This window comes from Peromyscus maniculatus, chromosome 10, assembly GCF_049852395.1.
Source record: "Peromyscus maniculatus bairdii isolate BWxNUB_F1_BW_parent chromosome 10, HU_Pman_BW_mat_3.1, whole genome shotgun sequence".
Classification (NCBI taxonomy): domain Eukaryota; kingdom Metazoa; phylum Chordata; class Mammalia; order Rodentia; family Cricetidae; genus Peromyscus; species Peromyscus maniculatus.
Window position 1 is genome coordinate 9,655,660 of NC_134861.1, and position 18,411 is coordinate 9,674,070.

An 18,411-nucleotide genomic window follows, 5' to 3' on the forward strand; every position below is an offset into this window, starting at 1 on the left:
AGCGATTGGTTTTGTGTTTAAAGCCAAGGTTTGGCCACGTAGTTCAGGCTAACCTGAAATGTTAGGTTGTTCAGGGTGTCTTTGAACTCTGGATCTTCTTGCTTTTACTTTTCTAGTCCTGAGCTTGTAGGGTATGGTATATACTGCCATGGCATAGCTACTGAAGGGAGGAGATTTTTGTGGGGCACGATGGCTTTGTGGTCCCTAGGCAGATGAATCAATAGCTAGTTATCCTTGAAAAAGTTCTTTTTTTTCCCTTTTCCCCACATGGTTATGGTTATTAGAGAAAGCAACATGTGATGATTAGGGTGAGAGGGTGTTGAAGAAAGTTGGCCAGGATACCTATCCCTTAAGGTGGGGCAAGAATACTCAGCCACCATCTGCTTGAGCCAGAAAGGTCTCCATAAAGATTGCTGGTGGTGAGATTAGAGTCTTAGTGTCAATATGAGCTTATCTTGGAGAAGCTGTTGGGAGGAGGAGTGGTATACACAAGATATTTTGTTCTTCAGTTGAAGATGTGTGTAGATTGAAGGTCCTTGGGGCAGAGTTTATGCCTGTATATGTTTCCAGGGGTCTGTGGGTTACCCTTACAGTCAGGCATTGCTCTGCTCCTTCTACCTGTAGAGGGAGGGAGCAGGAAGGCTGATTGAAGGGCTGGGTCCTCTAGAAATCCTGCTTGTAGTCTGACAGCACTTTGATCTCTCTCCTGCCTTCTTCACAGCTAGGTAGTTCTCTTCAAATTGTATTATGCACACACGGTACATATACATTTTTTTGAGGGAGATGACCCATAGTTTAAGTCAGATTTCCAAAGGTACCTATGACCCACAGAATGTTAGGATCTGTAACCTTAGAAATACTTCATTTTATTAAAAATGCTTTGAGGACTGGGGAGATGACCCAGTGGGTGAAGTGCTTGCTGTACAAGCATGAGGACCTAAGTTCAGACCCCCCCAGCACCCACATAAAAAATCAGATGTGGCAGCATGCACCTATAATCCCAGTGCTGGGGATGGGATCAGAGGATCCTGGGGGCTTGCCTGGTCAGCCAGTTTAACCACACTGGTAAATTCCAAGTCTAGTGGATTAAGACCATCTTAAAAAATACCATAGAAAGTATAGAGGAAGATATTCTGTGTCAACTTCTAACCTCTGCATACACATGTTCATGAAGACCACAGGCACACACGCATGCACGCACGCACACAAGAACACTTGGAGTGTAGCTCAGTTGGTAAAGTGCTTGCCTATCACTTTGTAGTCTGGGCATGGTGGCAAATGACAATAGTGTATACTTGGGAGGTAGTGTCAAGAAGGTCAGAAATTCAAGGTCATCTTTGGCTGCTAGGTTGGGATACATGAAACAACTGTCTTTTTGTTTTGTTTTTTGGGTTTTTCTTTTTTTTTCTCTAGACAGGGTCTCATTTTGTAGGTCTGGGTGTCCTGGAACTTACTATGTAGACCAGGCTGGCCTTGAACTCACAGAGATCCTCCTGCCTCTGCTGGGATTAAAGGCATGCACCACCACCACTGCCTAGCCACATTTCTGTTTTTTGTTTTTGTTTAAGATTTATTTATTACGCCGGGCGGTGGTGGTGCACGCCTTTAATCCCAGCACTCGGGAGGCAGAGGCAGGCAGATCTCTGTGAGTTCGAGGCCCACCTGGACTACCAAGTGAGTCCCAGGAAAGGCGCAAAGCTACACAGAGAAACCCTGTCTCGAAAAACCAAAAAAAAAAAAAAAAAAGATTTATTTATTACATATACAGTGTTCTGCCTGCATGTATCCCTGCAGGCCAGGAGAGGGCACAAGATCTCGTTACAGGTGATTGTGAACCACCAAGTGGTTGCTGGGATTTGAACTCAGGACCTCTGGAAGAACAGCCAGTGCTCCTAACCTTTGAGCCATCTCTCCAGCCCCACATTTCTATTTTAAAAACAGTCAAAACTAGCCAAGCATGATGGCACACGTGTGTGATTTCAGTAGTCTTTGTTAATGTTTAACAGAAGCAGGGAGTTGAGGACTGCTAAGCCCCTGTCAATCTTGAAACTGGTCTTGTTTTATTCAGTAGAGATAGTACCCAAGCTCCAGGTATAGTATAGTGTCGAGTTCTTTCTGGTGCAGCTAGCAGGTTCTGGCCTGGCTTGAGATAAATCTAGGTTTGGGATAGAAGGAGCTGGTCCTTCTTCCCCTTAGTGCTCCAGCACCTATCTTGAAGATGCTGATCATTGGTCCTGCTTCCATTTTCTGCCTGCCTGGCCAGTGAACTTTCCCACAGCTCAGGAATTGCAGTGCTCTACCCCTTTCCCTGTCTTGCTTGACATCTCTCCACTTCCCAAAGCCTGCCTTCTTTCTGATTTTGTTAATTGATATTTCGCTCTCGCTCTCGCTCTCGCTCTTTTTTTTCTTTCTCTCGAGACAAGATTTCTCTGTACCAGCTCTGGCTGTCCTGGAACTTGCTTTGTAGACCAGGCTGGCCTCAAACTCACAGAGATCCGCCTACCTCTGCCTCCTGAGTGCTGGGATTAAAGGTGTATGCCACTACCACCCATCTTGATACCCGTTTTTTATTTGCTGTTTTGTGTCTTTTGCTTGCCCATTCCTAAAGTATAGGAAGAACTGTGGTTCCAGGTGGCTGCTGCTGGAGTGAGGGACTCTGCATTCAGAAACTAGGTGGAGGGCTATCACTTTCATTTGGCCTTGTTGTCCTTTCAGGCCTGCACTTCCTTCCGTGCTCATAAAACAAAATTTTCTTATTTTCTGTGAGTGAACCAGTCAGGAGAGGAAAGATACAAGTCTAGTCTACATTCATCTTTTCACTCCATGGTAGTGACAACTGCTTTGACTGCATTTAGAAAAACAGGACCATTTCTATCCATTCACCCATTTCTGTGCTGCCTTGGGGTTCTCAGGGCCAGGACCTATGGGTTAGTTCTATAGTCACTGTGTTTATTATGCATGGTATGGGGGCTTCCTGCTGTGCTCTTCTGAAAGGGAGAGCAGCTATGCTGCACAGTATGCAGGGCACTACTTTGGTGCTGTTTTAGAGGTTAATTAATATTTTTAGACAGGGTTTCATTATATAGCCCCAGTTGACCTGGAAGTGGCTATATAAAGCAAGCTGGTCTCAAACACATAGAGAGCAGCCTACTTCTGCATATGTGTGGGTCAGAGGTCAATGCTGGGGTCTTCCTCTGTTGCTGCCCACTTTGTTTTGAAAGAGGGTCTCAAACTAAATTCAGAGCTTACTGATGGTACAGACTGGCTGACTAGTGAACTCTGGGTGTGCCTGTCTCAAGCCCACTCCCTCCCTGTTCAGAGATTCTATGCATGTGCCACTACACCCAGCTTTTAAGTGGGTACTGGGGATCTGAACTCAAGACTTCATGTTTGCATGGCAAGCATTTTACCTGCTAAGCCATCTCTCTGACCCCTGAAGATTTTTTATTTTCTTTATTTATGATTTATTTTTATTTACAAGGTGCTGGGAATTGACTAAGTATGCACTCTGCTACTGAGGTCCATGCTCTTCCCCTTCATTTTGCAGAGTTAAAGATTTAGCCTTGTACCTTATGTATATAGGCAAGCGCTGTACCACTGAGCTCTTTCCCTAGCCCCCAGTCTCAGTTTATTTATTACTCTTGTGTGTCTGTATATGTACACATGTACATGTGGGGATACATGTGGAAGTTGGAAGTGGGCCCATGTGTTGTCCTCAGGAGCCATCTACTTTGTGTTTTGAGATAGGGTTTCTTACTGTCCTAGCTGAGGCTCATTAAGCAGGCTGGGCTGGGGCCAGTGAGCCCCAGGTATTCTCCTGTCTCTACCTCTCCAATGCTGGGACTGTAAGTGGATGCCACTATGCCTGTTTGTTTGTTTTTTTTTTTTTTTTAGTTAATTAATTAATTACTTTGTTTATTTATTTATTGTTTTTCCAGACAGGGTTTCTCTGTGTAGTTTTGGTGCCTGTCCTGGATCTCCATCTGTAGACCAGGCTGGCCTCGAACTTAAAGAGATCCACCTGGCTCTGCCTCCGGAGTGCTGGGATTAAAGGCATATGCCACCACCACTTGGCTTAATTTATTTTTTTTTAATTTGTTTTTACATGCCAACCACAGTTCTCCCTCCCTCCCCTCCTCCTATCCCTCCTACCTTCCTCCAACCCACCCCCACCTCCCCCAGCTGACCCCTACCCCCTCAGAATGAGGAGTCAACAGTGCCTGGCATGTTCAGTTGGGGCAGGACCAAGCGTACCCACCCCCACCCCACCCCTTGGTTATTTTTTTGTTGGTTTGTTTTTTTTATGTGGTGTATAGGAATCAAATGTCCCCTCCCCTTTGGTTATTTTTTTTGTTGGTTTGGGTTTTTTTTTTTTTTTTTTTGTATGGTATATAGGAATCAAATGTCCCCCTCCCTTGGTTAATTTTTTTGTTGGTTTGGTTTAGTTTTTGTGTGGGATATAGGAATCAATTTCAAGTCCTCATGCTTGCATGATAACCATTTTACTGACTGAGCTGTCTTCTCAGCTCTATTTTAATCTTACTTGTAGTTAATCTTGAATGATTATGAAAATAATACATATTTAAAAATAATACATATTCCAGCAATCAAGACTGTAAAGTTGCCTTTCAGTGATCTGCAACTTCTGTCAGGAATGGTTTCAGCAATTGCAACTTGAGCACAATATTGTACTTCTAGTGGTTGCATTTGTGGTTCAGCTAGGGACATGCATTAACTCCTTGAAAGGAGAGGGAGTTAGAAAGCAGCCTTTTCCCCATCTCCTTTGTCAGTTTGCAGATCATGACAGCTTTGTTGGTGTGAGAACTGTGTACTGAATGGTATCTGTTTACTAGCAATTCGTGTGAGTTGGCTCTGGTAAGTGGAGAGAGACCACTTGAACTTCTGAAAGGAAGTGCAGGTTCCTCTGAGCTGTGAGAGATGGAGGGCAGGGTTGGAGGAGGGGGACCAAGTGAAGGGACTTAGCAAGGGTGTATAACCTCAGCAAGTGACAGGTATTGGGAGGAAAGGTCAAGCTAATGTTTAGGTTCTTAAGCAATCTAAAAGAGTTCCAAGGTTAAGTGCTTGCTTATTTTTTATTTTGTTAGGTGCCATGAGTGTGTGAACCCTCTTCAGTAGGAGAGTGAGGATGGCCTTGAGAATTACCTCAGGCCAAGTGGGAAGGGAGAGACTACCCTGAGGATCACTGCATTCTTTATGAAACATTGTTTTGTTCATTGTTTTTTCAAGACAGGGTTTCTCTGTGTAGCCCTAGGTGTCCTGGAACTAGCTCTAGACGAGGCTGGTCTCTAACTCACAGAGATCTGCCTGCCTTTGCCTCCCTACTGATGAGATTAAAGGCACGCACCACCACCACCCAGCTTCATGAAACATTTTTATTGATTGTCTCCCTGTACTATATTTTAAAGCAAAAACAAAAAATCAGAATCTAAGGGAGAAACCAAAATAAATCTTAAGGGGAACGTAAGCACCAAGGATGAAAAGAATTGAATTGCTTAGGGGCAGTATATTCATGAGCAGCCAGAATGTCCTCCTTTTCCATGTGAGAAAATCAAAGAGCTGAGTTTATAAGTCCAAGAAGTAGTTCATTTTCTCTACATGGCATGGTACTAGGAGAGGTTTTCTAAGGAACCAATGCCAGTGTTTAGAAAATTGAAGTTATCACATTGTAGAGACAGCATGTTCAATCTTAAGGCTTCCTCCCTCCATTCAAGGCTATCTTGCAGGTCTTAGGCTCTTGGGACTCTTGCTTAACTCGTGTGTTTATATTGTGAGGTGAGAAGGTGGTGACTTGAAGCCTTAGCATTCTACAAGAAGTCTTGGAGCAGCTGCTTTACCCAGCTAGCCTAGGGCTCCCTCTCAGAAAGGCCCATTCACTACTGTGGAGGACAAAATTGGTTGATATTTATCCAGGTGGGCCCCAGCCAGAGCAACACAAGTGACCCCAGATAACCAGTCTTCAGCTGGTCTCTCATGAGTTGTGTCATGTGCAGATCTGGGCAGAGGTAAGTGCTCTCCTTTCCTACACAATGTCCTGAGTCTGCTTAAGAGAAGAGTCACGGGGTATGTTGGCTGGAGTACTTTCATGTGGGAAAAGCTTACTTCCCAAGAGCATTGGTATAACAAACCATTCCCAAACTGCATCTTAAAGTGGTAACAGTGTGATGTTTCTCTTGACTCAATCAGCTGGAGGCCCCTGTTTTCCCATAGTGACCCATGCAGCCAAGACTACTCTAAGCAGAGTCTATGAAGGCCTTAGTCATAGCAGGCAGTAGTTGCTGGCCTGCTTCTCAGACGCTGCAGTCTTAGTTTTAGGGAACTTCCAGTGATAAGGAGTGAGTGGCTGCAGAGTTCTTGCCTTCAAGGGTTGAAAGACAGACTCTACCCTGAGAGATGGAGAGGAAGGGCATGTGTATGGATGGAAGACCATATAGGACTGACTGGCTAACCTCCAGCCTGTTTGACTGATCTGATAGTATGTCTACCTGTGCAGCATGCCTTATATTTACAGTACATTCCCTAGGTCAGCACTAAGGGAGCTATTCTTTGTTAGTCTTAGGTATCTATCACAATTTAATTCACATATGTAGGTAGAAAGTTTCAACAGCATTGTTGTAATAAAGCATACATTCATTTAGTGTTTTTACTGACATCTAATAGTGATTACCTTAGTTTTTTGTTAGTTTCTTTGGATTTTTTACCTGCTAGGTAATGATATGTTGATATTATTTACAGGCTGCCAGCCTCAAGAGTAGTGGGATTATAGGCATGCTCCCATCAGGTCTCTAGTTTTAACTGGCTTGTAGTATCAGCAAGCATGGATCACAGTGTACCTGAGGTTTTGTCTCAGATTGGGTGGTGCTGGGCAGTGGTCCTGTCTTGCTGGAAGAGACTTCCTACCTAGGGATTGTCTGAGTGTATAAAAGTGTCTGAAATTCAGCTCTCCCTCTTTTTTTTTTTTTTAAGATTATTTGTTTTTATTTTTATTTTTTTTTAATGCCGAATGCCGTTTATTGAAGGAGGGAGAAGGTCTTAAATACAGGCTTACAGCACAATGGGAGAACACTGGAGGGCAGAAGTTCGTTACCGATGTTTTACAATTTTGCATCTAAGCTGTTAACGCCCAGGATACACAGACAAGGAACTTCACTTAAGTGTTCATGAGAGTGGAACCTGGCAGGGAATTAGCATAGGGAGGATATCAAGGTCAAGGTCAACAAGCAAGGCAAAAGTTACCCAAAATGGGGGCCAGGGCCCTACAGGTCCCCCTTTTACTAATAAATGAGCTTCTGACTTGGGTTGCATGGGATGTCAGCAGGTCATCTTACCCGTCATGGAGATGCCTGCCCAGGCCACACAGGTTCTCTGTCTTAGGTTGGTGAGCGGCCCCCCCCCCAGGAATTACCTGTCTCTGAATACTCGTTATCATACAGGCTCAGTTGTGTGTGAGCTGCAGAGTTAACTGCTGCCAAAGATCTCAAAGTGGCACTGGGCTTGCAATCTGTGTGTTCGACACAGAAAAGACCAACAGAAGTCCTAACCCATCCATAGCCAGTAGGCTAAAGGCAACTGCACCTCTTCCTCTTGAATCTCTTTTGGTTTTTCAAGACAGGGTTTCTCTGTCTAACAGCCCTGACTATCTGGAATTCACTATGTAGACCAGGCTGGCCTCAAACTCACAGAGATCCACCTGCCTCTGTCTCCTGAGTGTTGGAATTACCCTCTTGAATTCTTTTGAACATTTGTATTTAGTCTTTACTCTGGCTACTCTCACATTGGGTCTGAGACCTGTTCACAAAAGGTAGTCACACATTCATATTTGAAATTATTCCCAGGGTATTTTCTGGAAGGACTCAGAGCCTGTGAATCAGAGCAGATTCATAGGTTTGGAGTAGAGGGGTAGGTAGCATGCAGCCAGCCTTATCTGTGCATGCTTTGGCTAGGACATCAGGGCTTGCTCCTCAAAGTCACACTTACCATCCTGTCAGTAGGTGATCATAGGATACTGGGTGGGTGGGCATTTGGTCATTCAGGGAGCATCTGCCTTTTCATTGGCTCAGAAAACTTGAAGTCTTTTCACTCATTTCCCTGTAGCTCATGTTGATAACAATAAGTATAATTAGTATTTGAACTTAATAATTAAGGGCATATCTGATAGTGCTGAGCTTCATCAAAAAATTATCAATGGTAGATAGACCTTTGAGCCTGCCCCACCTATGCCACTGGATTATTGTCACATGTCCTTGGTTAGTCTTTAGCTGGCACCAGTACTGGACTAGTGCTTTTGGTTTTCTATAAATAAAATGGGAACTCAGATTTCATTTTATTTCAACCATAGTATTAAAATTATGTGCATTTGAAATCCGTTCTGTTTCAAGTCATCTTGGCAGAAAGGTTATAACCTTAAACCCACTATGGAAGTTGGCAGGAAGACATGAGCTCCTTTTCTGTAAGCTCCCTCCTCCTGTTAGCATTGGGTGGCAAAGGCTATCTAGTGTCCAGTTAGGTACTGGCTCCTTACAGGATAGTTAAGCAGTGTGCCCCTAAGTATTGTGTCCCAGGACCTGGTTTCAGCACAGCTTCCTAGTCTGGTTCTTCCCATACCATCTTACCTTCCTGGTGTAGCTCTAGCGTGGTCTTCAGCATGTGATCTTTCTCCCATCAGCTTCCATGGGTCCCACCTGCTCAAGACTCAGGACCCAAAAATGCCCTGTGAATAAGTGTCCCCTCTTCTCAACATTTGTGTACATTGTACATTTTGTGAATTCACATATTGACTTTTTTTTAAATCTTCCTGTAGAGTAGAAACTCACTTTAATTTGTCCTCTTGTTCCCAAACCTTGCATCATTATTCTTTTTTATTTTATTTTATTTTTTTTCTATTACCAGCTTGATATGGTACAAATTCTTATCCTAACAGTAAAATGTTTCACTGGAGCTTGCCCAGTGATTGAGTAAAACCAAACTTATTATAAGCCACAGTCATCCTAGGGTCCCCCCTGCTAGGTAGCCTCCCTGGAGCTATGGGTTGCAGTCTGATGGTCCTTTGCTTTATATACCATGTTTGTCCTTCTGGATTTGAGTTACCTCACTCAGGATATTTTCTAGTTCCATCCATTCAGCATGATTCATATCATATAGTGAGCCTTTAATGGATGTTTGTTGAATTGGACCAGAAATGGATTTTTAACATTGTTCTTACATTTATTTATTTTGAGAGTGAGGGTAGGTGCCATGGTATGCATGTGAAAGTCAGAGGACAGCTCGTGGGAGTTGGTTCTTTCCTTCCACCATGGACTCCAGGGATTGAATTCAGGTTGCCAAGCTTGGCAGCAAGTGCCCTTAATCACAGAGCCACATCACTGGCCCCCAAAATGGTTGTTTTTGTTTTTGTTTGTTTGTTTGAGACAGGGCTTCTCTGTGTAGCCCTGGGCATCCTGGAACTCAACCTTATAGACCAGCCTGATCTTGAACTCACAGAGGTCTACCTGCCTCTGCCTCCCAGTGCTGGGATTAATGGTGTGCACCACCACTGCCTGGCCAGAAACAGTGGGATGGCTCAGTTAGTAAAGCAGCGACCTGGATTGAATCCCTAACACCCATGAAAATAGGGCCACGGTGGGCAGTACACACCTGTAGTCCCATCACTGGGGAGGTGGAGATGGTAGGATCCCTGGGGCTTTGTAGCAAGCCAGTCTAGCTGCACCAGTGAGCTCAAAGTACAGTGAGAGACCCTGTCTGAAAAAGCTGTGGTAAAGAGCAGTTGTGGAAGATGATACCCCTGGCACCCACATCCTTGTGCACACACATGGCCCACAAATTCTTCATGTACATAAACATGTATGCACACATGTATAATATACCAAAAAAAGAAAAAGAAGCCGGGCAGTGGTGGCGCACGCCTTTAATCCCAGCACTCGGGAGGCAGAGGCAGGCGGATCTCTGTGAGTTCAAGGCCAGCCTGGTCTCCAAAGCGAGTTCCAGGAAAGGCACAAAGCTACACAGAGAAACCTTGTCTCAAAACACCAAAAAAAAAAAAGAAAAAGAAAAAGAAATTATGTATTTTCTGAGAGTCCCTTAGTAGGTGCAGAGACTGGTACTTTGGGATCGGCACCTCCTGTACCTGTAGCCCCTCTCTTGTCCAGACCTAATTTTCTTCACAGCTTCCTGCTCCTTGAGTGTCATTTGTAACCTTGCCCACCTACTGTGATATTTTAACCTTTTTCTTTTAGAGTGTTGTGAACTTTGTACAGTCTAGTACTAATCTAGGCAAGGAGACAAATATTTTCCGTTTATAAAACATGCCAAGTAAGAAGTTGGAGAGGCAGATGACCTTAGAAATGGGTGTGGTGGACCTGGGGACATGAGCAAAGGTCAGCATGACTCAGAAGTCACCACCACCACCACCCTTCATCCTCCTGGAGTCAGAGTCCAACTCTGTCTCTGTCTTGTGGACAAGAAACCATTCCTGTTGCAGGAAACTCTGCTGTGAAATCATTTCCCAGTGATCTAGCTGTCAGTTTCTCTGAGAAGAGCCACTGGAGCTGTATTACTTTCATTTTCCTCTTTGGAAACGCAAGAGTACTGGTATAAACCTTTTTTTTTTTTTTTTTTTTTTTTTTTTTTTGGACTGGCTTTAGTACAAGCAGAGTTTCTGTCTTTAGCCAATTGAAAATCACCTGGAGTTTTAAACACAAAAGAAGCTCGCTGGGTGTGTGTCACCGTGCCTAATTTTTAAATGTGTGCTTAGGATTTGAACTCAGTTCCTCACGGTTGTACATCAAGCACTGAGCCGTGACCTTAGCCTCCCTACTTTATTTTTTGAGGCAGAGTCTGTCACTGAATCTAGAGTCTGCCAATTTGACTCAGTTGGCTGGCTGGCAAGCCCCAGGTATGTATGATCTTGACCTCCCCAGCACAGGATTTTAGGTGCACACTGTCATACCTGGCTCAGGCACTCATGCTTATGTGTCAAGCATTTTACTAGTTGAGCTGTATCCCCAGCTCTAGCATTGAACTCACCTTCCTGCTTCCTAGCCTTTTCAGTTGCCTCGAAACCAAGCCCTGCTGCTATACCTGCCCCTTCTCCAGCATGGGTGGTGTCTTTCTGTGTAGCACAAGCTAGCCTTGAATTGTCAGTTCTCCTGCCGTAATCTCCTGAGTGAACCATCGTGCTTGGTTTCAAAAGTTTTGATTTTTACTATGGTGTTTGGATTCTCATCCATAAGTGGTTGTTGCTTACTTGGATTTTACAATGTCATTTTTTGTTTTTTGTTTTTTGAGACAGGGTTTCTCTGTGTAACAGTCCTAGCTGTCCTGGAACTAGTTCTGTAGACCAGGCTGGCCTCAAACTCACAGTGATCTGCCTGCCTCTGCCTCCTGAGTGCTGGGATTAAAGGTGTGCACCACCAGCACCCGGGTACAATGTCATTTTTTATAGCTCAGGTAAATTCTCAGTTTTAGGTCTTGCTCTTAGGTACTGTTTCTGGGTTCTTAGTGAATTCCATGGACAGAAGTAGGGATGTGTAGGTGGACTTTTCTTTGCTGCCTGCCAGTCCCCAAATAACTGACACGGAGACTTAAAATTAATTATAAGTGCTTGGCTGATAGCTTAGGCTTATTACTAACTAGTTCTTCCAACTTAAATTAGCCCATTTCTGTTAATCTATTTGCTGCCCTGAGGCTTGTGGCTTTTACCTATTCTGCAAGTCCTGCTTCCTTTCCTGCTGGCTGGTGACTCCTCTGACTCCACCCTTCTTCTCAACATTCTCTCTGCCCTGAAAATCCTGCCTAGCTGTCAGCCAATCAGCTTTTTTTTTTTTTAAACTATGAGAGCAACACATTTTCACAATGTACAGAAAGATTATTCCACAGTAGGTATGGTGTATTTTAAGGATTTAAGAGTGTTTGGGAAGCTGGGCTGTGGTGGCACATGCCTTTAATCCCAGCACTTAGGAGGCTGAGGCAGACAGATGTCTGTGTTCCAGGCAACCTAAGCTACAAAGTAAATTCCTGGCCAGTTGGCCATAGTGAGACCCTATCTAAAATAACAAAGTGTGGGGACTGGGGTTGTAGCTACAGTTGTTAGACTGCTTTTCTAAGCACAAAGTCCAGCACTGCATAAACCAGGTAAGGTGGCACACAATTGGAGTCCCAGCATTTTAGAGGAGTAAAGGCAAGGGATGATGGTGGCACACCCCTTTAATCCCAGCACTTGGGAGGCAGAGGCAGGCAGATCTCTGTGAGTTCCGGGACAGCTAGGACTGTTTCATAGAGAAACCCTGTCTTGAAAAATCAAAAGAGAAAAAAGAAGGTCAAGGTCATCATCAGCTACATAGCAAGTTTAAGAGCAGCCTGAGACACATGAGACCTTGTTAGAAAATAAAGGACGAAATCTTGCTTCAGACTTAGTTCAATGGTAGAGAGCCTGCTTGGTCTATGAGAGGCCCTGGGTTTGGTTCCCCAGCCCTGAGGGGTGCTATGAAAGTAAAAAGAAGGTGGTTTGGGTTGTGCTGTTCTTCATGGGCTACTTACTTACTGTCAAGGTTATGATGCTCTTCACGCAGCCCTAAGACCGTGAGTGTCAGAGTTGGACTAAGTGAGCCAGCTACTAGAGCTAGCTTGGAGTGATACAGATTCTTCTTGTTTTTTGTTTTCAAGACAGGGTTTCTCGGTGTAGCATTGGAGCTTATCCTGCCTCTGCCTCCCGAGTGCTGGGATTAAAGGCATGCGCCACCACCACCCCGGCAAGATTTATTTATTATATATAGTGTTCTGTCTGCATGTATCCCTGCAGGCCAGAAGAGGGCACCAGATCTCATTACAGATGGCTGTGAGCCTCCATGTGGTTGCTGGGAATTGAACTCAGGACCTTTGGAAGAGCAAGCAGTGCTCTTAACCTCTGAGCCATCTCTCCAGCCCTAGAGTCTTCTTGAGGATATAGAGTGAGGAGCTGCTTGTCAGCATGCAGTGCTGGGATGGGATAGGGTGGGATTGTCTCTTGCCCAGTTTGCTGCTACATTGGAGAGACTTCTACTAAAGGCCTGGGTATAGGCCAGGGAGAGCTAGCTAATGATTTCTTGGACTGAGTATTTGAAGATGGACCACTAAACCATGTGGTCCATGGTCATTTCTTCTGGACTGATACTCAATGTGCTGTTATTGATCACTGCTGCTTCTAAAACAAGCACTTATAGCCAAAGTATGCAGTCTTCATTAATGTCTGCCTCCAGAAGGAGGATGGCAAACCAAAGTATGCTGGCATTGCTCATTCCTGATTCCAGATGTAGGGAGCTCTGTTGGGCCTGCTGGAAAGGCTCCATGAAGTCCGAAGCACCTGGAGCTATCCATCGAATTTTGTGGATAGCCATCTTCTAGATGTCTTGGATAGAAACTGGCAGGGTCTGAGTGGGATGCTAACAGTCTTCTCTTCCATTTTTCCCCACTCAGGTAGAAATATTGCTGTCTCCCACATTAGAGAAAGAGCCAGAGTGAGTTTTGGTGAAAGCCAAATTGGTAGAGGAAGATTAAGGTTATGGTTTTGAGAAATTTACATCCTGGATTTGTGTTACAAACACTTGGATAATATCTTTTGAAAAGTAAAGTTGTAACTTCTTTTTTGTTTTGTTTTTAGAGATGGGTTTTTCTGTATAGTCTTGGCTGCTCTGGAACTTACTCTGTAGACCTGGCTGACCTCGAACTCTGAGATCTTAAGGGCATGCACTACTACCCCTCAACTCTGTAACCTCTTTTTTCATGTCTCAGACAATCAGCTTATGTCTGAATGTTTCTATAGTAGGTTTCATGGTAGGTACCTGGAAAGAACATCAGATCCGTCTTCCCCAGTGAACGCCTAGTTAATTAACCACAAAGGTAATAATTGTTAAAACACTTAAAAATTATCATTGAAGTATAGTTTATATAACACAAATGACACCATTAAAGTGGGCAGTGTTTTTACCATACTCACAAGGCTATGCAATCATACTCCCAGTGTCTTTTGTATGCTTGTTTGGTTTTAGGACAGTGTTTTACTGTGGAGCCTTGGCTTACCTAAAACTCACTATGTAGACTATGCTGGCGTCTAACTGAGAGATTCACCTTGGCTCTGCCTCCTAGGTGGGAGAGTTAAAGGTGTGCACCACCATGCCCAGCCCAAATGGTTTGTTTTTAAACAATTTTCTTTTTTTGAGATTTATTTATTTTTATGTGCATTGGTGTTTCACCTGCATGTACACCTGTGAGGGTGTCAGATCCTCTAGAACTGGAGTTAACAGACAGTTGTGAGCTGCCATGTGAGTGCTGGAAATTGAACCCAGGTCCTCTGGAAGAGCTGCCAGTGCTCTTAACTCTCCAGTTCCCTTCTAATTTTTTTTTGTTTTTGGGGGGTTCTTTTGTTTTTTGTTTTTCAAGACAGGGTTTCTCTGTGTAGCTTTGGTGCCTGTCCTGGATATCACTTAGTAGATCAGTCTGGACTTAAACCCACAGAGATCCACCTGGCTCTGCCTCCTAAGTGCTGTGATTAAAGGCTTGCGCCACCACCGCCTGGCTCAATTTTTTTTTTTTTTAATGAATACAAAGGAGTATGTTCTTACTGTAGACTGTTATGAGCATTTCAGGAAAGTTTTTTTATTTATTTATTTATTTATTTTTTTAAATGTATACAGTGTTCTGCCTGCACACAGCCCTGCAGACCAGAAGAGGGCACTAGATCTCATTACAGATGGTTGTAAGCCACCATGTGGTTGCTGGGAATTGAACTCAGGACCTCTGGAAGAGCAGCCAGTGCTCTTAACCTCTGAGCCATCTCTCCAGCCCAGGAAAGTCTTCATAAGTATTTTAGAATGAGAGGCTGCTCTGCTCTCTAAGAGGCCATCAGGCCTTTGTGTGGTTGCAGGGAACTTCCTGGTTTATGTACCAAGAGCATATAGTTATATTCATAAATCAGATATGTTGGTGCGTGGACACTATCATGAAAGAGCTAAGTCTACAAAAGCCAGATGACCAAATAGAGTGGGGGTGAAGAAGAGGGTCACTGGCAGATCACTTGCCTAGCATGTTTAGGGCCTGGGGTTTCATTCCTAGCATGATAAAACATTTTTTTTTTTTAAGACAAAGAACTTTAATGATCAATATTATGATTTATTGAGTCATCTTTACCCACTACCCCAAGGTACAGACAGAATCGTTGATAGCCACTAATCTCCCCGTACCACACCCACCAACCCCCCCCCCAAAAAAAAACACACACACACACACACACCTGGGTAGTATCTTTGCAGAGTTCCTAGGAAAGTAAGCATAAAAGTCTAGTAAGTTTTCACCCTGCATACTTTTGAAGACAATCTAATCAGAGTTTACTGATGGGAAAGTTTAGAAACTATTGCAGCGAAGACTTTGAAAGTTGTATTATGGTAGCATGAGCCTGTGATCCCAGCACTGGGAATAACAAAGCAAGGGGATCTCTGCTCCGCCAGCCAGCTCCCAAACAATGACACGGAGATTTATTATTAATTAGGAAAGCTTGGCCTTAGCTTAGGCCCCCAACTAGCTCTTATAACCTAATCTGCTTCTATTAATCTCCCTTCTCCACATGGCTTTTTTACTTCTCCATTTCTATATGTCCAACTTGTTTCGTATCTCCTGCACACCTAGATTCTTACTCCTAGTTTTCTCTCTCTCTGCCCGGAAGTTCAGCTTATACCTTCTGCCTAACTATTGGCCATTCAGCTTTTTATCACACCAGTCACAGCAATACATCTTCACACAGTGTACAAATGTCCCACAATCGGATCATGAATTCAAAGCCAGTTTCAGCTAAATAGTGACTTCCTTAGTCAGATCCTGACTTCATGTTCCCCACCATCACTATCATCCACAAAAACCCTATCTTTTAACGGTTGGATTTATTTTTTTTCCTTCTCGGGAAATAAGTCTTCATCTCTGATCTCTAAACTATTTTAAGGAGCTAGAGAGTTGACTTAGCAGTTAAGAGCACTAATAGGACTTAGTTTGGTTCCCAACTATCTGGGCAGCTTAGAACTACCTGGAACTCCATTTCCAGAGCATCCATCGCCCTCTTCTGGCTTCCACAGGCACATAAACGGTGAACATACAGATATGTGAGCCGGCATGTTGTAGTTTGAATGTAATTGGTCCTTATAATCTCAGGGATTATCACTGTTAGGAGGTGTGGCTTTGTTGGAGTGGTTATGGCCTTGTTGAAGGAAGTGTGTGTGTGTGTGTGTGTGTGTGTGTGTGTGTGTGTAGCCTTTGATGAGTCCTATGCTCAGAATACTGCCCAGTGTCTCAGTCAACATTCTGTTGCCTTCAAGATGTAGGACTCTCAGCTCCACCACCACATCTGCCTGCACACCACCATGCTCCCCACCATGATGATAATGGACTGAACCTCTGGCCTGTGAGCAAGTCACCCCAGTTAAATGGTTCCTTTATATAGTATATAATTTACAATACAAAATGCAGATTAAATTATTGAAATCAGCCGCGTGGCAGTGGCACATGCCTTTAATCCCAGCACTTGGGAGGCAGAGACAGGTAGATCTCTGTGAGTTCAAGGCCAGCCTGGTCTACAGAGTGAGATCCAGGACAAGCCCCAAAACTACACAGAGAAACCCTGTCTTAAAAAACCAAAAATAAATAAATAAATAAAATTACTGAAATCTGAAGTAAATAAAAATAGAAATGCAAGGAAATGACAGTGTTGCCTTCTTGTAGAGGATCGTTGTATATGGCATTTAAGGGAGAGTCGCATAACTGTGTTCTTTTTGTCTTTAGTCATGGGATATTTTTTTCCGAAACACCAATGCTGGAGCCCCTCCTGGCACTGCCTACCAGAGTCCTCTTTCCCTGAGTCGAAGCTCCCTGGCTACCGTGGCCCATGCACAGTCCCTGGTGGAGGCACAACCTAATGTCGACAAACTCGTGGAGGACCACTTGGCAGTGCAATCTCTCATCAGGGCATATCAGGTGAGCAGTGGCTGTCCATCAATATCATACAAGATGCAGTATTCCCTAGGCCTTTCTGGATGTGCATTGTTTTACTTCTCTTCCAAATGCCAACTGTTTCCTTCCTGCTTTGGTCTTATAGAGGCAAATATCAAATATACAAGAGGAAAAAAGCAAAACTACCCTCGTTGAGCAAATCTTCCACTTTAATGGTCTGTCTCATAATAGCTCATGATTTCTGTTCATAAATAGGCAAGTCAGTATGTGGGCATGGAAGGGTTACTGAGTTAGTGAGAAGGTCAGTGCTATGGGATGGATGGATGTCCCATCTCAGGTAACAACTGAGTGCTGTAAAAAAAAGTAAATCCATGCCGGGCGGCGGTGGCGCACACCTTTAATCCCAGCACTCGGGAGGCAGAGCCAGGTGGATCTCTGTGAGTTTGAGGCCAGCCTGGGCTACAGAGGAGATCCAGGACAGGCACCAAAACCCTGGGGGTGGGGCAGCAGTAAATCCATACAGTTTAGAGACAGAAGCCAGAGAGTAGGGAAGAGGACCTGAGTCTGCAAAATGTGGGTGAGGCAAGGATGTTATATCTAAATTCTGCCAGCAAGCAGCTAGCCTCATCAGATATGTTCAGCACGACTGGACTCTTTTTTTTTTTTTTTCTGGCTTTTCTCCATCTAAGCAGGGTAACCAAAGATCTTTCTCCCTGGCCACCTCTGTTGGGGAGCCAGAGTTCAGACCCTAAAGTTTGAGTAGATCCAAGGAAGAAAGGTACAGGAAAATAAACCAGGTAGCTTCCTTCCAGGACCTCCAGTGAGAGTCCAGGCCCCACTGCATCCAGGCACGGATGCAGCAGTAGCATCTAGGAGCTTGCCCTGAGCTCTGGTTTCTGCCTCATGCTTCAGTTTCCTGGTGGTGGTTGTACAGGAAGGTCCTGGGTCCTCAGTCTTTTTCCTGCCATACTCTTCAAGAAGAACTTCTTCTTGGGACATGTGTGCTAACATGGGAAGGAGATGGACAGAATGCTATAAATGCTATAGCCCTGACCATACAGCATTTAGATGTTGGCTCCAGTAACATTTTAATCTAGTTTCTGGTGACTTCTCACCATCTGCTGTTCTTCTCAAATTGCTAGCAAGAACTGTGACAGAAACATTCCTAACTAAAAAACAAAAACAAAAACAAAAAAACACTTAAACTTAAAGGAATTTTCTGAGTGTGATGGCACACATGTTTAGTTACAGCACTAGGAGGCAGAGGCAGGTGGGTCTCTGAGATTTTTTTGGCCACCCTGGTCTGCATAACAAGTTCCAGGCCAATAGGGGCTACATAGTAGTATACCCTGTCTCAAAAATAAATATATTTTTAAAAAAATTTTAAATGGGATTTCCCCATCCTCTCCTCTCCTTTGTTTTGATGGG

General features: G+C 44.0%; 1 protein-coding gene across 14 annotated transcripts in view; it reads left to right on the plus strand.

Annotated features, from left to right (window-relative positions):
* Positions 1-18,411, plus strand: part of Ogdh (oxoglutarate dehydrogenase) — an 82,516-nt gene that overhangs the window by 12,135 nt on the left and 51,970 nt on the right. For all 14 annotated transcript variants that reach the window (XM_015991828.3, XM_015991833.3, XM_006973002.4 and 11 more), the window contains exon 3: positions 16,816-17,007. In XM_015991828.3, the coding sequence (XP_015847314.1) occupies positions 16,816-17,007 (192 nt within the window). The remainder of the gene's footprint in view (positions 1-16,815; positions 17,008-18,411) is intronic.